At 35.3% G+C, this 23,310-nt stretch overlaps 1 protein-coding gene across 10 annotated transcripts in view; it reads right to left on the bottom strand.

Moving 5' to 3' along the window:
- Positions 1-23,310, bottom strand: part of LOC105489777 (zinc finger protein 280D) — a 97,134-nt gene that overhangs the window by 72,085 nt on the left and 1,739 nt on the right. For 5 of the 10 annotated variants that reach the window (XM_011754866.3, XM_011754867.3, XM_071066800.1 and 2 more), the window contains exons 2-3: positions 3,295-3,338; positions 140-286 (exon numbers count right to left, since the gene is read on the bottom strand). In XM_011754866.3, coding sequence (XP_011753168.2) covers positions 140-275 — 136 coding nt within the window. In that variant the 5' untranslated portion in view covers positions 276-286; positions 3,295-3,338. Of the gene's footprint in view, positions 1-139; positions 287-3,113; positions 3,183-3,294; positions 3,339-3,608; positions 3,714-23,310 lie in introns of all 10 variants that reach the window. The other 5 variants (XM_011754875.3, XM_011754894.3, XM_011754903.3 and 2 more) reach the window with 5 other exon arrangements.

Raw genomic sequence — 23,310 nt, 5'->3', positions numbered from 1 at the left:
ACTGGCCTCCCACCCAATCTCTCACACCTAACTCTTTACAGTGGAACATGAACACCAAGTACCTATTAAACAGTTCACAAGTTTTTCTATTAGAAGTAATACCTTATAAAGTTTGGTTTCACTAAAAGTAAATGCTTACTTGAAATTGCTGGTTTTGAACTTGATATCTCTCCAACAAAGATTGGCTCATCATCATCGTCATCCTCAACTTCTTTTACTTTCTTCTGCCATGGTTCCAGCTCCTCTTCTTCACATTCCATAAACAGTTCTGCCATTTTTGAATTACCTGATTTTCAAAAGGAGAGAAGTAAACCTCATTTTTGAAAATAAAAATAAAAACATTTTTGTAATACATAGCATTAAATTTAAGATGTACTTTAATAACCCTAATAGGAATTTCTGAATTGATATTTGTAGTCAGTATGTGGTAACAACAGTGAGAAGTGCAGAGCTTACTCTCTAAAATATTAAATAATAAAATTTAGATAAACAGATCATTGATGACAGTAGTTATTTACAGTAGACAGAAAATCTGGAATAGTCAAATTCAGTGAAAGTGAGTTTTAGTCATATACATAGAATATGATTATCTCTACAAAAAGGATTATACCCACTGTCTTTTTAAAAATGTATTCACAAAAGGCAGATTAACTAAGAATAAGAGGCAACAGGTGGGAGATAAATGGGATAAACTAAAGCAGATTCAAGAATGCCAGGCAGGATGGGAGAGGCGGCTCACACCTGTAATCCCAGCACTTTGGGAAGCCAAGGCAGACAGATTGCTTGAGGTCAGGAGTTCGAGACCAGCCTGGCCAACATGGTGAAACCTCCATCTCTACTAAAGACAGAAAAATTAGCCGGGCGTGGTGGCCCGAGTCTGTAATCCCAGCTACTTGGGAGGCTGAGTCAGGAGAATCGCTTGAACCTAGGAGGTGGAGGTTGCAGTGAGCTGAGATCATGCCACTGCATTCCAGCCAGGCTGACAGAGTGAGAGTATGTCTTTAAAAAAATAAATAATAACAATAATAATAATAATAATAATAATGGCAGGCACAGAACACAGCAGGGAAGAGACGCTAGAATAGAATATGGAAAACGAATTAGGCTTATTCAATTAAGGGCAAAGTAGATATTTCTCACAGGAAGAAAGTCACAAATCATTTTCTAGTCTAATGTTATAGTGTAGTCCACCTACCAAAAAAAAAAGGCCTTCCCATTTTCCTAAATGCCATCAATATCAGCAACCTTTTTTTCTCTAAACTGTACTATTTGACTAATTATACAGAGTTCTTCAAATCTAATAATTAAAAATACTAATTTTCATTGGCAAGTCATAACTTAGCATTTGCGTTTTTTAAATACTTGAAACACCAGCCTTATTGTGTGTTTCAGAGCTATTATTTACACCACTTCTTCTACCTAGAATATCCTTCCTTCTCAGCTCTAGCCTGTATCACTCCAGTCTGCAGCAAAGACAGCAGAGACTTGACATCAAATTGAGTAATTCAAATCTGTATTCCACTGTTTATAATCATATGACTCTAGAGAAGTTATTTGAACCTATTTTCCTCATCTATAATAGAAGTATGATATCTACCTAATAGAAGTATCACATAGATTCAAGAAAATGCCACATAAAGCACCTAACATCAAGTGAATATTCAACAAAATATTAATTCCCTGGCCCTCCTGACTCTTGGTTCAATTATAATTCCCCTAATAAACCATTAGATTTTACTTTCCTTCAAAATCTGAACTACACTGATAATCAATATCATGCAGTTCAAGATTTAACATATATGATCTCAAACTGTTTTTTCATGTGTGTTAATTTTATATGTTCAAGGTCATATAGGAATACATTCCCCCCACACATTAGAGGGGCAGTAGGCACATAGCATATAATAATATATGGACTAGGCAAAGTCAGAAAATGCATAATTTTAAATAATTAGGGACACTCGTTGTATAGTAATAACAAAAGTATCATTTACATCCAGTTGTTACATGTATAGGCTGAACTGCATTTTCTCAAAATTCATATGTTTAAGTGCTAACCCTCACCACCATAGAATGTGACTATATTTGGAGACTGGGTCTGCAGAAGTAATTAAACTAAAATAAGGTTAGTAGGGTGGGCCCTAATCTAGTATGACTGGTGTCCTTAATAGAAGAGGAGATTAGGACACAGACACAAGCAAGAAAGGAGATCACAAGAAGGTATAAGAAGCAGATGGAGGATGCACACAGTGGCTCACACCTATAATCACAACACTTTGGGAGGCCGAGGCAGGTGGATCACCTGAGGTCAGGAGTTCAATACCAGCATGGCCAACACGGTGAAACCCAGTCTCTACTAAAAATACAAAAAAACTTAGCCAGGATTAGTGGTGAGCACCTGTAGTCCCAGCTACTCAGGAGGCTAAGGCAGGAGAATCACTTGAGCCCAGGAGGAGGAGATTGCAATAAGTCGAGATCGCGCCACTGTACTCCAGCCTGGGTGACAGAGTGAGAATCCGTCTTAAAAAAAAAAAAAAAAAAAAAGGAGAAGACGGTCATCTACAAGTCAAGAAGAGGCCTCAAACCCCTCCCATATGGCCCTCGGAAGAAATCAATCCTACCAACACCTTAATCTTGGACTTCTAGACTCAAGAATTATGAGAAAAATTTCCACTGTGTAAGCCACCCAGTCTGCGGTACTTTGTTATGGCAGTCCTAGCAAACTCATATCGTATACAAAGGTCTTCCTTGTTCTTTTTAACAGGGCACTGCCATTGTTAATATACCCAGGATATATTTTTGAGAAAAAAATATTTTAAGGCATAATAGCTTTACAACTTTTTAAGAAACAATTTACTTTTTCTCTATGTACAGAAGAAACATGTAAGATTATATGTATCAAATTGGTAAAAGTAGTTTCTTCTGATAATGGGGGAAAACACCTCTATTTTACTCACTTTTTTATTTATATTACTTGTTTTTATGTGAACATTTGTTACTTTAACAATTTTAAGCATTTTTTTTTAAATGTCTCCCAACTTTCATCCTTTCTCCTGAAGTAAAGTGATACGAAAGTCACATATACTAGTATTAGTCGTGGCAGCAACACTTACTTTTTGGTTGAAAAGGGTTGTCGCCCATCAAGCTGCAGAGATGACTTTCTGTAAATTGTCACCTAAGTACTGACACATGACATCAGTCAATTTTATGAGTCACTTTAAGTAACACCAAATATTGAAACATGAAACTTGGGATTCACAAATTATTGGATGTAACTTTAATCTCTAAACTCACCATGTGACTCCAGACAAGGCAGCAAGTTATTTCTGTTTTCCTTCCTATAAAATAAAGATACCAACTATTAGCGTGGACTTCATTAAATTAGACGTATACATATTTAATCTTTTCTCCTATACAGAGATCAATTATGTTTGATATATTTGATATACACATATAGTTCATTTTACATAACTGGTTCATTCCTGAATAAACACAAATTTAATAAAAACATGATTATTATACTCAGCACTTAATACTTGAAGAAATGTCATGATTCATAAATTACAAATAATTTTTTAAAGTATTATTTAGTAAAAATGAGTAATCACCTTACAATGTATTGTTACTGGAAATCGAACTTTTCAAATGCTGAGTGACATTAATCTTTAACTGTTTATCTTTTCTTTGTATTTCAGAAATACATGTAATTATTTCTGTAAGAAAACACAATTTTAAATAAATTTTAGTTTTATCTTTCTGGTTTTTTATCAACTAAATGGGAACAGAAAATTCACTGGAAATATTTCATCATAGATTAATTCATTCAAAAAATAACTACTCATGGCCTTCTGTATGCAAGGTAATGTGCTAAGGTCAGGGGAAAACAAAAATGAGTAAGTCACATTCCTAGACTTCGGAAGTTTACAATCTAGTATGTCAATAATTTATTTGGCTTTAAAAATGCTGTTAGAATACACATTTTTTTGGAAAATAAAAAACTATTTGAATTGCTTTATTCAAACTGAGAATCTGCTTTTTGAATTTCCATGCACACGCAATAGCATAAATTTTACAAAATAAACAAGCTTTTATAAAACTGAGTTATAAAGCAAAAAAATGTCAAAAATTAAACAATGGAAATCTAAAACACTGGAATACACAACTAATTCAACCTTCACTTTCCTCTTTATCCTTAGGCTGACAAAAGCAAGCTTTCCTACTTTTCAATTTCCAAATTATGTAAACTGAAATAGCACAAAGGAAAAAATTATTACTTTAATTCCAGAAGTTATTGTTATTAATTCAGTTATTCAGAGTTACTATCACAAGAGACTCTAGTGAATCTTGTGTTTAACTTAATATCCCCTAGTTCTAAAGTTGTACTATTAAAAATCTCTTTAACTCAATTTTTGAATAGCTGTAGCTTGTCCCACTAGCAACAGTATAATGCTTATTTCAGAAAAATACATGATAATTCTTGCTTCACATTAAGGACTTACCAATACCAGGAACACAGAATATTTTTAAGATTCACAATTACATATCCGATGGACTCATATATAATGTTTTTAAGTGACCACATAAGTATCTACTGGCTTCAGAATTTTGTTGGTAAAGCACAGAATTCTATGAAACATTAAATCTGCTGCCAGAGAAGTGGTATATCCAACAAAGATATGCAACGGGGACGTCAAAGGCATCAGCTCAGAGTTGGCTCTTTAAGATAGCCAGAAAAGGTCGGGTGTGGCAGCTCACGCCTGTAATCCCAACACTTTGGGAGGACAAGGCAGGCGCATCACCTGAGGCAGGAGTTCGAGACCAGCCTGGCCAACACAGAGTCAAACCCCGTCTCTATGAAAAAATACAAAAATTAGCTGGGCGTGGTGGCACATGCCTGTAGTCCCAGCTACTTGGGAAGCTGAGGCAGGAGAATCGCTTGAATCCAGGAGGCAGAGGTTACAGTGAGCTGAGACTGCACCACTGTACTCCAGCCTGAGAGAGAGAGCAAGACTATGACTCTCAAAAAAATAAAATAAAATAAAATAGCCAGGAAAAAAAAAAAAAAGGGAGACTCTCAAGTTCAACTACTAACTCAGGTACATACAGATTACATGCCCATATTTAATATACTGTTTGTATGGGGGAAAAATGAATTCCAAGTAACTGACTTAAAATAAAATCCGTTCATTTATGGATACTGCCCACATAAATAATTATAATTCCTATTTTATAAATGTTTGATTTCAGTTTTTATCTAAAATTAAACGATATCTTTTTCTATAAAAAATTAGAAATCAATGGAAATGTGGGTCTAAGTATTTTCACTAACTGAAATTTTCACTTTCATCCATTGATAGATATCACCTGATGTAATGTTGCTGTATTAAATAATATTAATACTGTATGTGATCTAGTACTGAGCACATACTACGAACACAGGTGTGCTATATACTAGACATAGTCCTCTTTACTCTCTGATAAGAAAAAAATTAAGTAATTTCACAAACTACAACTACAGTGTATGCACATTTGAAAAAAGAATACCACACTAGAAATCAGGAGAACCAAGTCATAGTACCAGCATGGCCACAACTTTCCGCCAAGTCATCTTCAATTCTAGCTCTCAGGCTATACTATATTTCAACTGAAAAGATTCTGGCTTAATTCAGCTCAAAATCTATTGTATACCTTAAACATTCAGTAACCATGAAGAGTAAAACATGGTGAAGAATGAATGCCAAATTCAAATTCTGACTCAATCACTTACTACCCATATGATGTTGGACAAGTTAGTTAACCTAGTGCCTTGTTTACTGCTTTTTATATATACATTTACCATTTACATATACATATAAAATAAAAATAGACTTATGTCATTGGATTATAATGAAGATTAAATGAGATAATATATATAAAACACATCTCAGTGCCTGGCACATAGAAACCACTTAATAATGTTTAACTATTTTTAACTCTGGGATAAATCCCATTTTAAAAAATTCTAGGCCGGGCACGGTGGCTCACGCCTATAATTCCAGCACTTTGGGAGGCCGAGGCAGGAGGATCACTTGAGGTCAGGAGTTCAAGAACAGCCTGGCCAACATGGTGAAACCCGGTCTCTACTAAAAATTAAAACATTAGCCGGGCATGTTGGAGCGTGCCTGCAATCCAAGCTACTCGGGAGGCTGAAGCAGAAGAATGGCTTTAACCAGGAGGCAGAGGTTGCAGCAGTGAGCTGAGACTGCGCCACTGCACTCCAGTCTGGGCGACAGAGCAAGACTCAGTCTCAAAAAAAAAAAAAAAAAAAAAAAAAAAAGAACTAATTCCAATTCTATTATACTGGAATTTATGTGCTATCAGCTAAGCATTTCTCAAACTAATTAAAATATACAAAAAAAAGCATTTCTAAACTAATTAAAATATACACCAAAAAAAATTTTACCCTCATATAAACATAACACACTGTTAAATTATATACTACTAATCTAATAGAATAAGTATCCCATTCAAAAGTACCAACATATAAAAATTAACATTTAGATAAGGTATCTTTATGACATTTCTATTAAGAAAAAACATTCAGGCTGGGCATAGTGGCTCATGCCTATAATCCCAGCACTTTGGGAGGCCAAGGTGGGAGGATGGCTTGAGTTCAGGAGTTCAAGACCAGCCTGGGCAACGTGGCAAAACCCCATCTCCACAAAAAATACACGAAAATTACCGGGAGTGGTGGCACATGCCCATGGTCCCAGCTGCAAGAGGTCAAGGCAGCAATAGGCCGAGACTGGGCCACTGCACTCCAGCCTGGGTGACAGAGAGAGACCCTCACTCCAAAAAAAAAGAAAGAAAAGGTAAGAAAAAGCACTCATTCTACATGTATCTAAGTATTTTATTTTCTAATAAATAAATAAATAAATAAATAAATAAATAGCTAGTAATTAAAACACAAAAGAGATTATGAGGAACATGGTGAATGGTTAGCTTTTTTTTCTGAGATGGAGTCTTGCTCTGTTGATCAGGCTGGAGTGCAGTGGCACCATCTCAGCTCACTGCAACCTCAGCCTCCCAGGTTCAAGTGATTCTCCTGCCTCAGCCTCCCGAGTAGCTGGGACTGTAGGCGCGCACCACCACGCCCGAATAATTTTGTATTTTTGGTACATTCAGGGTTTCACCATGTTGGCCAGGCTGGTCTCAAACTCCTGAACTCAAGTGATCTGCCCGCCTTGGCCTCCCAAAGTGCTGGCATTACAGGTGTGAGCCACCATGCCCGGCAGAACAGTTAACTTCTACATCTTCCCCAATCCCATAAATTCAAGATATATAATCAATGAAATAATCCAAAAAATCACATTATAAAGTTAATCTTTCTTTTTGTCTCCCCATCGTAAAAATATTTTAATTGGGGATTATATTACTAACCAAGAAGTTGGCAACGCCAAAAAAAACAAGATATGATCAACTTAACAAAAAAACAGGTACAAAAAAGAAAACCATTTCAAATAGCAAAAATTTATATGCAAAATAAGTATTGCACATAAAAATGAACTTCAACTAACTCATAAAGTTAGCTCAAGATAATGTTCTATCTATAAAAAACTAACAATTTACTTATATACTTAAAATGAGTGTTTCGGTGGAATCATTTAGATGACACTGGCTTATTGGTTCAGTAAAGTTCGATCTTTCATTTTTTACTCTCAGAAATTTTCCAAGAAATCAGGCATTTAAGTAATTCTACTTAAATCAGCTTTTGTTTATATTCTATTTCATTTTATAAGCAATTCTTTAGTCTTTCTGTCACCAATGGCATACTGAAATGGAGGACTATCATTTTTGAATTCTAATCTCAAATGAATAGAACTTAAAGGATACAAAGTGAATTCTTAACTATGAATACCAATCTAAATTTCAAACCCTGATTTTGTGATCCCTCAAGCACTTCCAACTATCTCAAGAAAGTATTTGAAAATTAATTTTTATTTAATGTTCATCACCTTACAATCATATGAAATCTTTTGAGTAAAAACAGCAATTTTTAAAACTACTGTTGTATATCCCCTTACTATCCATTGCCTGTTGATTCCATTATGGAAAATTGGAAATTACTGTAACAGGATTAGAAAAGCAGTGAATGATGATATCTACTTTGGCACTATCTGTGTGATAGAAAATGTAAATCATAAGCAATAATAATATAATTAAAAGAGAGACCTATGATTAAAATGATTTTTAAAAATTTAGGGATTTAGCTATGAAATTTTATAAAGAAATTAACTTTTATATTTTTTATTTACAATCTTTAAGCAGATGAAATTTAAATCAATACTTTCTTTTGTGCCTCAAGCATTTCTTACAAATGTTTTAGTGTTAGAAAACTAAGTATCTTTTTCAGAATCAGTCTAGTTGTTACTGTTAAAAACCAGTCTTATTCTTGAAAAGGGCACATTCGGACCACACAAACTTCATTATTAAAAACACCTGATCAGCAGTTAAAACACTAGAGACAAAACACTAGATGATTATAGAATCTTAAGAGACTTCAGAAGATAAATCTCACTCAGTTTCTGAAAGATTCTAATTTTTATGAAGAATGTTGTCTCCTGATAATAAGCACTCTAAGAAAGAAAAGATCTTTAAAAAGGGAATATATGGATACACCATAGTTTTTATTTTTAAAACAAACCAAAAATATCAAATGTTATTTTTAAAAGATTACATATTTGAGAATCTTAACAATGAACAGGCAAAGAGAAGGGAAAAGGTTGGAATTCAGTCTTGAAAGAAGTGGCCTTCAAGGTGATCAGGACTAGAACAGGGAAAATCCAGGTCCTCAATGAGGCCAGCTTTCCCTGCCCATCTCCTCACTTACACAAAAAACTTCGTTCTCTGAAGGTAACTTATCAAATAATTAGCATTTTAATTCTCTGAAATTAAGATAAATCCAGATGGATTCCTTAAAGCCAAAACAATTCTCCAAGTTAGTGAGCTCAATCAGACTTTGAAAGGACAATAAAATACTTAATAATATTAACGATTAAGAATTTGAAAAATATCCTTAATTGTTTTCTTTCTAATGCAAGGTGCAAATCGCAACACTTTTTTCATAGGATATGAAAAGGACCCTATCTCAAAAAGCTACCTATTAGGGGGATTATGATGAATACATAAATATCTTATAAAAGAGGATATGGTTGCTATAATTACAAAAACTAAAAGTGGTACACCAGAGGTTCTTGATAAGGTTTGGGGCACCACAGAAATATAAAAGTTAGCAAAATTTTGTGAATACTCAATTTCTGGAAAGATAAGACAGTGCATCAAATTCTCATAGCAGCCTATGAACCAAAAAGTTAAGAGTTTCTAGGTTAGGAGTTTGAATAAAAGCAATCACACTAGCCAGGGGTTAGGAAATACCCTATCATGGAAGAAACATATACATTAATCCTTAAAGTAAAAATATTTTCATTAGCACTGTTTTTAAAAAAATAAAACATGTTTACTGAAAATGGTTCAAACATACAGAAGTATATAGAGTACAAAGTAAGAATCTATTCCCTCTCCTGCCCTATTCCCAATCCCACTCAGTAGTTTGGTGTGTGTGTGATGCAACAGATAATAGTGATTGAAGACAGAGTTGTGGTTAAGGGGTAAAAAGGGTATTCTAATGCCTTGAATGACTTAACTAAGGGCAGTATTTACAGCAATAATTTGAAAAAAGCCTATCCTGTGTGCAGATTAAATTTATACATGAGTAGAGAGTGTAATACATGTAAACAAGCAGAATGAGGCTTTACCCAGTCTGTCCCTGGATCGAAAAACAAATGAAGGAATATGTTAAATAAATAAATAAATGGAATGAAGTTTTAAAAGATCTCAATAAGAGAATGAATGGTAGTAACAGTTTTGTATTTGCCCCCCTCCAAAAAAATTAACAAAAATACAAATTGAAGATGTACTGTTGAAGATGTACCAGAAGATCTATAAGACGGAAGGTCATTTATTCCAAAAGTATACAATTGGCCCTCCCTATCCGTGGTTCCACATCCACAGATTCAACCAACCACGGACTGAAATATTCAGAAACAAAACCAATAAACAGTAACAACAGAATAAAAAATGCAAATTTAAAAACATATAACAACAATTTACATAGCATTTACTTTGTATTAGGTATCATAAGTAATCTAGAGATGATTTAAAGTATATGAGAGCGTGTGTATAGGTTATATCCAAGTACTACACCATGTTATATAAGGGACTTGAGCATCCTCAGATTCTGCTATCCACTGGGGTCCTGGAACCAATCTCTCATGAATACTAAGGGACAGCTGTACTGATTGAACATGTACTGTGTGTCGGGTAGGAATACAACAATGAACAAAAATTAATACATAGTTATTGCATTCATGAAACCTGTAGTCTAGAGATAGGGACAAACTCTCATACAAAGGGATGTAAAATGACAATGGTAAGTGCTATGAAGGTTATGAATCTGGAATTATAGCCAGTATAATCAAAATTGGTTTTGCTAAAAAAAAAAAAAAAAAAAGTGATGATTAAGCTGTTATTTGAAGAAAGGGTTGGAGTTAACTAGGCAAACAGGAGAAGGAAGGGAGGATTCCATGAAGAAAGAACTGCATGTGCAAAAGACCTATGGCAAAAGGCAGGCCAGCAAATATGAAAAGCTGCAAAGAAACCACTGTGACAAAAAAAAAAAAAAAAAGCAAGGAGTTACATGGGAAGAGATAAGACAACAGAGATAGACAAGAGTTAAGAGTTAAACAATGAAGCACCTATGGACTGTGTTAAGAAATTCTGTCCTTATCCTAAGAACAATGAAAAACCATTGAGGGATTTTAAGTGGGGACTGATATCAGATTTGTGACACAGTGTCAAAATAACAGAATTTGAGTATTAAATCAGAGAGAAGGTCATTTTACCCTATTCTATACTAATCAACACCCCCACTTGAAATACTACATATTGGTCATGATTCTTTCAACTATAAGTAACAAAAACCCAACTCAAACTGGTTTATGCAAAAGGATATTTATTGGCTCATTTGTAAAAATAACTAGACATAATTCAAACAATATCATGTGAATCTGGTTTCTTTCTCCATTCCTGGGCTTCGCTTCCTCTGTATTGATTCTATCCTCATAATATCCATTGAGGATGACTGTAACAGCTCCAGTCTAACACTCTTCAAAACTGAAATCCAGGACAATGACAAGAGACCCAGCTATTATTGGAGTTGGTTTGCTTGGCTAAAATTACATGCCCTTCACTAAGCCAATCACTAAGGGAATGCTAAGGCATTGTGATAGGTTTGGGCTTACATCACATGCTCTCCCTGGTACCAGAGGGAGAGTCTTAATCAAAAAGCACAAGAATAAAGATTGGAGGAAAGAATGGTTTTCCAAAGGAAAACCAAGTAAGGGTAAATAGATGCTGGGTGGCAAAAATAACAGATGTCCACTACAAGGAATTCAGAACTAGAGCTTTGTCTAGGTCAAGTTGAAAGGACTAAAGTCCTAAAAAACATGAGACTATAGGGTGGGAGAAGTAAAAGCTATTTACGGAAATTTTAAAGTTTGTCATGAGAAAGAAGGAAAGAAGGTGACTTGATCTTTGTGTGGCTCAAGTAACAATAACAACAATAGTAATATTTACTTGTTTTGAGCAAACTAGAGAATTGCTAGTATTGAGCTTTAACATTACTTCATTCCTTACATTCTACTATGTTATAGTAGAATATTATATACTATATTTTATATATATAAAATATCACTATAAATTATACAATATGATAAATATATAATTATAAAATAATTGTAATTAGTACACAATTATTAACATTAGCTAACATTAAATGCATATATTATTTCATCTAATCCTCAAAAACTCCTATGAGGTAGACACTATCATCATCCCCTGTTTACAGCTGTGGAAATTTAGTTACACAGGGTAAGTACCTTGTCCAAAGTAACAAAACTTAGTAAAGGAGCAAGGATTCAAACCCAGGCACTTCTAAGGCTGAATATTTCAGATATGACACTATTTGCCTCCACCAGGAATACTGGAATATTTGGAATACCAAATTACAGGGAGGCAAACTTCATCTCAATACAAGAACAAAACAATTAGCAGTTAAAATATCAAAAACTAAGACGAACTCTAGGTGAGAAAGCTCACCAAAGAAAAATATGAAAAATTTAAGCATTATGTGATTGAAAATGTTCACTTTCAAGATCCCTTCAAGAACCCTTCCAACCCTAACACCGAAAATATTTCCATCTAGTAGAGGTATGTAAATTTCTGCCTAGACTGAAAGATATGGAAGATTTTTAATTATTTCACTAAAAAAAATTATTCTAATTAGACATGTTGAATTATAAAACTTCATTTTTGAATTGGCAATAAAATATTTGGTAATCAACCTGCTACATCCAAATATTTTCTAGGACCTTGCAAGTACAATATAATGAATGAAGCAGTTAGGTTGAAGCTCAACACTGAGAATAAAAGTCTTGAGTTTATTCAAAACAAGTAAATTCTTTTAAAAAAGTAACATCCAATAATCTTAAATTAATTTCATTTTAATAAAGATGTTTGATGGCTTAAATCAAAACTCTCAATGAAATCACCTGCTTCACAGACACCGATTCAGATCAAACATCTCAAATATTATAGCATCATGATAACTCAACCTTTTAGAATTTTAACATTTTTGTAAACACAAAGTTCTTTTAATATAATATTAATACATAGAAAGGCTATGCTTCAACAGACTACTTAAATCTACAAACGAATCTAAATCAGTACAGTTATTAAAAGCTTTGCTATGAACGAAAACTTTTTCACACAGGGTACAGGGAATCTCTTCATCACTTCCTCTTCACCCAACTATAACCTCCTGCAAACCTGATCCAGGTTGCAAACCACCTGCTCTAGTTACTGCTACCCACTTTGTCAGTCAAAACTGAGCTGAGCACAGCAGGGCAGCTATAGCATTATCTACTCTACAGTACTTTACTAAAAGCAAGTATCCACCTGAAGATCCCAAAAACCCTCCCAATAGCCAAATCAAATTACCTTTTCTTCATTTGCATTTTCCTTGTTTATCTCGCAGCTATTTTAACCCCATTTCTTGAAACATCATGCTCAGTAATTTTCTATACACCAACAGTCCTGGGTACTCACCTACTCCTTTTTAACTCTTTACAGATTCTCCAGATTACTTCCTCCTTAAATAATGTAAAAACAGGTTTTCCACAAAGTTTAGACCTCAGTCCTACATAAACTGTTCCCCACAGCAGATCTAATAAATTCCATAGTCTTACCTATCAATTCTCAACAGCAGCCTATATGATCAGAAAATAATCACCTCTGCTATAGTTTCAATGTTTGTCTCTCAAACCTCATGTTGAAATTTGATCTCCAATGTTGCAGGTAGGGTAATGAGACGTGTTTGGATGGAAGAGACAAATCCCTCATGAATGGCTTGGTGCTGTCCTCACGGTAATGAGTGAGTTCTCAGTCTATTAGTTCCCACAAGAAATGGTTGTTTAAAAAAAAAAAAAGCCTGAGAGACCTCCCTCCTCTTTCTCTCGCTTCTCTCTCACCTTATAAATTGCTACCCACACAGCTTCCCCTTTGTTTTTCCACGAATGGATGCAGCCTGAGGCCCTCACCAGAAGCCAAGCAGATGCTGGTACCACGCTACTTGTACAGCTTGCAGAACCATGAGCCAAATAAACCTTTTTTCTTTATAAAATGCCCAACCTCAGGGATTTATTTATTTATAAGAACACAGACGGAGAAAGACAACCTGACATCTCATCTAAGTCACAGTCCTTCCTCTTTTACTACCGAAAACTGCTATCTAGATATTTAAAAATAATAAAAACACCTCAAATTCAGTACATGCACACCTTGGAGATATTGAGGGCTCTGTCCCAGACCACCACCACCACAATAAAGTGAATATTGCAATAAAGCAAGTCACACGCATTGTTTGGTTTCTCAGTGAATATAAAAGTTAGGTTTACAACTATAGTATAGTCTAAATGTGCAATAGCATTGTCTCTAAAAAACAACATATATACCTTAATAAAAACTACTTTATTACTAAAAAAAAGATAAAGCTCATTTGAGCCTTCAGTGAGTCATAATCTTTCTGCTGGAGGAAGGTCCTGCCTCCATGTTGATGGCTGCTGACTAATCAGGGTATTGCTTGGCTGAAGGTTGGGGTAGCTGTGGCAATATCTTAAAATAGAAATTATTTCTACAGCATTATTCATAAAAGCCAAAAAAGCAGAAACAACCCAAATGTTCAACTAGTAAATAAAATGTGGTATATTAATACAATGTAGCATTATTTAGCAATTTTTTAAAATGAAGCACTGATACATGCTACAACATGAAGCCTTGAAAGTAAAAGAAGTCAGTCACACATTGTTTGATTCTATTTATATCTAATATCCAGAATAATGGGTAATAGGTTTCCTTTTGAGGAGCTGAAAATATTATGGAATTAGATAGTGTTGACAGTTGTACAACACTATCAATGTACTAAATGCCACTGAATTGTACATTTTTAAATGGTGAAATTATGTTATATGAGTCTTACCTTAAATTATAAAAGTTAGTTTTACTTTTGCATTTCCCTTTTTCTACTAATGAAACTGCCATCCTTCCGATCTTGAATCCCTGGAGGTTTTTTTTCAATGTCTCCCTCTTTTAATTATATCTAGTCAATTCCCCAGTCCTATAGACTTCCTTCAAAATATTTCCCACACCACCCTTGCCTCTCCATCCACTCAATACTTGGCCATGCCCATAGAACCTCACACCTAAAGTGAAACAGATTTACTTTATAAGATTCACTTTATGCAGTTGCTCCTTAGCTTATGATGGGGTAATGTCCTGATTAAACCCATCGTAAGTTGAAAATATCGTAAGTTGAAAATGCATTCAATACACCTAAAATACCGAACATCACAGCTTAGTCTAACTTACCTTAAACGTGCTCAGAACCTTTACATTAGCCTGCGGTTGGGCAAAATCATCTGACAACATAGTATACCGTATGTTATCAGTTGTTTACCCTCATGATCATGTAAGTGACTGGTAGCTGCAGCTTGCTGTTGCTGCCTAGTATCACAATATGCTATCATACCACATATCACTGGCCCAGAAAAAGATAAAAATTCAAAACTTGAAGTACAGTTTCTACTAAACGTATACCACTGTCACACCATCATAAAGTCAAAAAACCTTAAGTTGAACCATCTTAAGGTGGGGACTATCTGTACTTGGTCTCTCCGCATCCAGATTTTTGCTTTCATCTCTTCAATAAAGAGCCCCCAAATTAACAATTTACTAAAATAATGCTTTCATTCTGTCATTTACCAATTCCAAATTCTTTAATAACTTCCCATCAACCTATACAGAGCTGGGTTAGGTTATCCTACTGCTAAAAGCTTCTAGGTGCAGTGAGGTGCAGAATAGGTCAAATGCTTTAGGAGCCAGCACTTCTAACAGTTGTTGTCACTGCCAGCCTGTAAGGCTAGCCTGCACTGTCTAGCCCAAATAGAAGAGAACATGTAATTCTGAGATAAAAAGGCTGAGGGTGAAGTGAGGGAAAACCAAGGCACCATATCTTATAAAATGAATACACGGTATCTGGCACCCAGTATTATTCCAATGAATAAAATGAACTTTTTCTAAGACTTGATTTCTTCATCTGTAAAGGATGGATGATGAAAACACTACCTTTTCCAAAGAAGTATTTGTTCTGATGATGGAATATGGTAACTGTGAGCATACTTTATAATCTCTTAAACACTACAAAAAAAGAAATCAAAGAATAGAAAGACATCTCTCGCGTATAACTTCTCAAATGAACAGACACTACAATGTAGTGTCACCAAAGTAGTGCCAGTTTTCTTATTGACCTTTTTCTATTCAATAAAGTTGTCAGATCTATTTTTTTTCTCATGGAATGTAAGAAAGCTATTTCCGTGTTGCATTTTGGTTATGAGGGCCTTTCTAGCAGCAGTCAGCAATCCTGTATAGCTGAGAGTCAGATAATCTTAAACCTTGAATAGGAAAAGCAGAGCAAGTAAAAAAACAAAGCAAGAGATACAACAGAGATTAGGATTATACCTAAAACCCCCAGACCTCTCCCAAGCCCCTCCAGGCTTAGCTTAGACTTGCCAAAGGTAACCCACAAAATAAGGAATGCACAGGAGTGAAGCCTAGAAGCAAGAGGCAAATTAGTTCATAGACTAATCATCTTTGCTTTGGTGACTAGCCCTAGTCAAAATGCATATCAACTGAACAGCATTCAGTTAATAACGTTAAAAAAAAAAAAAAAATCCCAAATCTGAGCAAAAAAAGATGTGTGGTTGACTAACCTTTACGGATGGAATCTTTGCCTGGGAGTCCACAAACCCCAAACCTAGGAAATTTTTTTCAATATGCATTCATTTACTTAAAGATGATAATCATGAAAGCATTACATATTTTTACAAAAAATAAGTGTATTTCTCAAAACAAAAAATTTGGAGAAGAGTGGTATTGTTTTACATTTTTGCTACATTTTTGCATACCTCATTAATATGTCTTAATAAAGACAGCTAGATTCTCTTACAACCTTCTGCATTCAACCTGTTGCACTACACTCTTCCATTGAAGTGAATACAGCTTCACAAGAAAAGTATGTGGTAAAGGGAGGACCCGGTAGAATCCTTCAAAGTGTCTCAAGCCCAAGACCACATTTAAAGAACTACTGTACTAGAGAAACACAAGTCAAAGCCCTTTTAAAAAAGAAAGCTAAATTACTATACTGGCTGGTCAAAAATGTGTAAGTTACATAACAACCCAAAAACTAAAGCAGTAATTTTAAACTGTTGGGGAATATTCAGGTGATTTAAAAAAAAAAAAAAAACACTAAGAAAAAGTATTTATTGAACATTAATTACATGTAAGGCATTGTATTTACAAATACAAAGAAGCAAAGCATACATCATCCCAAAAATCACTTTGTCTTCATCCTGTTATACAAAACCAGAAAAACAGGAATGTTTGCAAAGAAAATGACTGAAATGAAATACACTTTTGGTGTAATCCATTTAACCAAAAAGTCTAAATACAACACCTGATGTGCCAGGGTTCCAATTAATAATTTTTTATTATGAAAGGTCTCTGAAGGTAAAGCTTGGAAGAAAGGTTTAAAAACAACAACAACAAGCTGGTAACAACAAAAAAACTTTAGAAAGAAACCTCAAGGAATAACTTTCTAGGTACTGCCTATATTCATTAGAGATGTATTAAAGTACAACAGGCTAAAACAATCTATTATGGAAGTAGAAGAGGCAGGTAGGTTTAATGTGTGTCTTGGAGAGGGGTGGAACTCTAACTGTCCAAATTAACCATTGAAGTTCAGTGTACTATCAGAGTCCAAAGGAAACTATTTTAGCTTTTTACTTTCTTTCTTCAGCAGTTACTACTTAGAAAGACTGACATTTTATTATTCACATTGTTTCCTAGAGATCTTTAAACAAAGAGGGGAAAATTTACTTTTAAATAGATTAAAACTCTTTATATCTTATAATTATTATGTGGGTCTATAACAGAATCCTTTTATCAATCTAAAATACGTTATGGGATGTTACTGACTTTATTCTTCCTACATCTTGAAATATTTTGTTAACTCCATCATTCTAGGTATTATTTCACCATTGTTCATCAATTAATCCCAACTACGCTAAAAAAATAAGAAAATGGGACTGCCTAAAAGAATAATAGTGAAATAAATCATCACTAATGCATTAGCCTTCATTTTTCTCATTTATTTTCCAGTTTTCTTAGAGTTTTGCAAAAATATTGCATCAACTTTCAAAGACATATGGAAAACTGAAGACATTTTTGTAGTCTATGTCAGGGAGGGAAAACAATTCCTCTATCATCTTTGGTTCAGTACCTCATGGCCTGTGAATTAAACTATGAAAAGACAGATTCACAAGAGATGAAACATACAATTTTTATTAGTATTTACATGCACAGGAGTTCACAAAAAAGAAGTGAAACTCAAACAAGTAGTTAGACGTAGGGGCTTTTATACTGTTTTAATTCCCCCAAAAAAGGGAACTTGGAATATCAGGGACAATAAACCATGGGAAAGTGGCTAGAAAAAGATGGGAGAACTAATGGAAGATAACAGTTATTTCAGTAAAGTTTGTTTATACAAACTCATCTCTGCCTTGACTCTCCATCTCAAGGGAAAAGAATTGCTCTTTCCTCCCTGTTGCAAGAAGGAAATTGGCTGGGCGTGGTGGCTCATGCCTGTAATCCCAGCATTTTGGGAGGCTGAGGTGGGCAGATCACCTGAGGTCAGGAGCTTGGGACCAGCCTGGCCAACATGGCAAAATCTCCTCTACTAAAAATACAAAATTAGCCAGGCATGGTGATGCACGCCTGTAGTTCCAGCTACTCGGGAGGCTGAGGCAGGAGAATCAATTGAACCCGGGAGATGGAGGTTGCAGAGAGCCAAGATCATGCCACTGCACTCCAGCCTGGACAACAAGAGCAAGACACCGTCTCAAAAAAAAAAAAAGGAAAGAAAAAAGATAGAAATTAATGCTCTGCTACTACTAGGCAAATAAGGGGAGGGCACAGAACTCTTCCTGCATCTATTGATTCTCACTTCCCTTCAACTCAAAATAATCCTTATGCTTGAGTGGCATATTCTGATCCCCTTCATCTGTTTTTAGTTTTCACTGAATACAGTTAAGAACTCAGACTTCATTTTCTGACCAAAATGGGAGAAGAAAATTAACAGAGGAAGGCACTTCACAACTATTAGATGAACCAGAAGATTAACACAAAGATGGATAGCACACTTTAGACTCTTAATGATGGTAGTGAAAATGAGTTTGTAAGGGAAATCTCAGACTGAGCCCTCAGATGAGTTATTCTAGACAAATTCTCTCAAACTTAATCAATGAGAGAACATCGTATTTCTAAAAACAAAAAGGAAATATGGCATTCTCATTCAGCGGGAAGAACTTCATCACACAGTATTTTTACATTAAGAATATGGACCATGCTGTTCTGCTCAAAGAAAATTGTGACAGTCTTTGATCCCTTACAAGTGTGTGCTAAAATTTTACTTAATACAATTTTGTTTTTAAGAGACAGGGTCTCACTCTGTCACCCAGGCTGCAATGCAGTGGCACAATCGCAGCTCACTGCGGCCCAGACCTTCCAGGCTCAAGTGATCCTCCCACCTTAGCCTCCCAAGTATCTGGGACAACAGGCATACGCCACTACACCCAGCTAAGTTTTTATTTTTTGTAGAGACAAGGTCTCCTTATGTTGCCCTGGCTGGTCTTAAACTCCTAGGCTCAAGTAATCCCGCCTTGGCCTCCCAAAGTGCTGGGATTATAGGCATAAGTCACCACACCCAGCCTTGATACAACGCTTAAGTGCACAAGTATTGAATGCAGGTGTATGCAAAGGTGACTGGAAGGAAACAGAAAATGAAGACATTTAAAAAAATTCATCGGATTGATCATTCTAATTATTTACAAATCTGAAATTGAAAATATCTTGCAATTGTGGAGCAAAGCAGATAGATGTACTGTCTTCAACAAAATTGTGAACTATCAAAGGTTTCAAAAACTCTTCCAGTATCGCATTTTGATGATGTACACGCAAAAAGGCAACCCAGAAGGAATGACAAGCAAGAACCTATTAGGGAAGCATTTGAAATTTAGAATCAGTATTCATAAGACAAATAGTTCCAGGGTCATGTATGAAAGGTGCTAAGTACAGACAGTCTCCAACTTAAGATAGTTCAACTTAAAACAATTTTTCAACTCTATCATGGTGTCAAAGTGCATTCATTACTTCAAGTACTCATACAACCATTCTGTTTTTCACTTTCAGTGCAGTACTCAAAAAATTACATGAGATATTCAACACTTTATTATTATAAGTTTTAAGTTAGATGATGTCGCCCAACTGTAGACTACTGTGAATGTTCTGTGCATATTTGAGGTAGGCTAAACCAAGGTATGATGTTCAGTATGTTAGGTGCATTAAATGCATTTTCAACTCATGATACTTTCAACTAATGATGGGTTTATCAAGGATGTAACCTATCGTAATTCAAGGAGCATCTATAATTAATTCCATTCAGATGATGTTGCCCATTTCAGGTAGAAATACCTTCAAAGGTGAAAAACAGGAAATGAAAATCTGAGCAACAGGTGACAATGAAATATGATAAGCTTGGACAATGTAGATCTACACAGAGATTTGGAAAAGGTATGAGAGCAGAATCAAGATTGATATATAAGAAATGCCAGGTGGCCGGGCACGGTGGCTCAAGCCTGTAATCCCAGCACTTTGGGAGGCCGAGACGGGTGGATCACGAGGTCAGAAGATCGAGACCATCCTGGCGAACACGGTGAAACCCCGTCTCTACTAAAAAATACAAAAACTAGCCGGGAGAGATGGCGGGCGCCTGTAGTCCCAGTTACTTGGGAGGCTGAGGCAGGAGAATGGCGTAAACCCGGGAGGCGGAGCTTGCAGTGCTTGCAGTGAGCTGAGATCCGGCCATTGCACTCCAGCCCGGGCGACAGAGCGAGACTCCATCTCAAAAAAAAAAAAAAAAAAAAAAAAGAAATGCCAGAAAAATTTCAAAACTGTCAGACATATAACTTGTGACAAATTTTTTACAAATTTAGACTTGGCTGAATATCATACAGCATCAAACTCTCCTTGTTGGCACTCTTATGAAGAATAGCATTGAACTTCTATGAATTTTCACAAATGGAAAAGCAAAAGAAGTCAATCGCACAAAATCTGGATTTTGAATATACTTCATGATTCTTATTGTCCTAAGGAAAACTATACCTACCGAGAATTCTCAGCTCAATTCATCTCAACCATCAATGAATTTTAAATCCTTACATAAATTAACCTGAAGTGATCTGTATTACAAAAAGACTACAGGAGTGATACATTCAAAAAGTGGGTCAGAAACAATACTTGGAAGAGAATGACTTGAAGATGGCTTATGACTGGTATTAGTTCAGAGTATACTTTCATTGTATGGGAAAAGCTTCAGTTACAAAACTGTAAGTTACCAAGAAGAAATTCCTCATGCAACTAGGAAAATAACTTGCAGAAACTAGGAAGGGAATGTTGTCTTATCCTCTAACCAGAATGATTTTTGCACATATCTGAAAATGGGAAGAAAGGAAGATGTTCTTTGTATAGATACAAAAACTCAAAAAGGAAAAAAAATGGGTGTTATTAAATAATAAGAATGTTTACATAAAGCGTTCAAATGTGATGTATATTTGTTGTAGGGGTGTCATGTAATTAAATGCATGAAATAGATATTTTGTTTTTTATTTTTCTAAGTATATAAAAAGAGAATTGCTATATTTAAATTCTTATTAAAAGCTCCAATTATGATATATTTTTACTCCTATAAATTATACATAACTTAAAATGCAAAAAAGTAACAGTCCCTTTTGACCCAGATGATAATGATAATTGTATACTTTTCCTCCTATACTGAGGGTTAAGAGAATCCTTAAAATTGCTTTGGAGAAATGAATTAAAATTCTAAACATACAATTTTTGATACAAGGCACTAAGTAAATCAAGTCATTATTTAAATCACTATTTAAAGAAATCTGACTGAAAATTCAAACAGTTTTTTAATTCTTCTCTAAAGCAAGAAAAAAACTATTCAGGATTTATATATTTAATTAGTGAATATATCAAAAACATTCCTCATCTTCCAAAACTTGCTTTTGGAATAACAAAATATGTTGTCAATAGAAATTTCCAATTTCCTGTCACCTAAAACTACAGTTGACTTTTCATTTGTGAAAACTGCTATTTCAGTGAGCCAATGCTGATTAATAAAACACTGGAATGAAAAAAGACTGGATTAGTAGCCTAACTGGACAGATGTTCCAGTTGAAGCACTTGCAATCCTTCAACATCAAACTACTTCAGAACTTTTCTATTTGCCATAGCTTACTACTGCTAAAATGGTCCTAAGCAAACTTTCAAAGAAGGCAAAGTCTTTCTGACATCTACTTTCTGCCTCCTCTCTCCTAGTCTCCCTAGGCTCTGATGCGGACACACAGTAGCATTCCAAGTTCCCTAAAGTAGATAGGTTAGCATTTCCTCCAGAATTGTCTCCACTCCTCCTTCTTCCTAACTTCCAAACCCATACCTAAAGGACTGCTCCCAACTGTGTTTATCAGATTACTGCAGGTAAATTCTTACCCTAATGCCAAAATATCACACCACAAATTACTTGCTAATTGCAGAAGGAAATGCTTACAATGGAAAGATAGCCTGTCAAATTTAGGATTATTAGTAAGACAAGCCTACTTTATGTGCCTTTGGATGTTGTATGCAATGAAGTATACTGCATGACTTACAAATTATTCCTATCAAAAAAAATATTAAACCTGAATATATTCAAGCCTTTAGACCCAATTCCAAGTTTACAGAAAACAGGATAGAGGGAACAAATTTAAACACTATGAGGAGGAACTATCACTAAAACATGGAATATGGGTTATTCTATAAGACTACAGACCTGGTCTCTCCAAAAGATCAATGTCACCCAGTGCTGTGGCTCACATCTGCAATCCCAGCACTTTGGGAGGCCGGGGCAGGTGGATCACTTGAACCCAGGAGTTTGAGACCAGCCTAGGCAACACTGCAAAACCCCATCTCTACAAAAAATACAAAAATTAGCTGGGTGTGGTGGTGTGCTCCTGGGTTCCCAGCCACTCAGGAGGCTGAGGTGGAAGGATGGCTTGAGCCCAGGAAGAAGGTCAAGGACGCAGCGAGCCAAGACTGCTCCACAGCACTCCATCCTGGGACACAGAGCAAGTACCTATCTCAACAACAACAACAACAACAACAACAAAAAACTATTGAAAAGGAATTTCGAAGAAATGGGGGGAAATGTGAATATATACTACACCACATGTTAGAGTGTAAGGAATATTCTTCACTTTCTTAAGTGTGATTGTGGTACTGTTACACAGAAAAATGGCCTTGATCTCTTACAAAATACATACTGACACACATACAGCATTTAGGGCTGAACTGTCATATCCGTAACGCACTTTGAAAATGTTCGGAAAACAGAATGTGAGGGAAGTGGAAAACGCAAATATGGCAAAAAGGTAGCGTTAAAACTAGGTGGTAGGTATGGTGTTCAAATGGGCTATTTAACTTTTCAATATTTTCGAAAAA

The sequence above is a fragment of the Macaca nemestrina genome, chromosome 7 (assembly GCF_043159975.1).
Source record: "Macaca nemestrina isolate mMacNem1 chromosome 7, mMacNem.hap1, whole genome shotgun sequence".
NCBI lineage: Eukaryota > Metazoa > Chordata > Mammalia > Primates > Cercopithecidae > Macaca > Macaca nemestrina.
The sequence above is the reverse complement of the archived record's forward strand: the minus strand, read 5'-3'. Positions and strand labels throughout refer to the sequence as shown.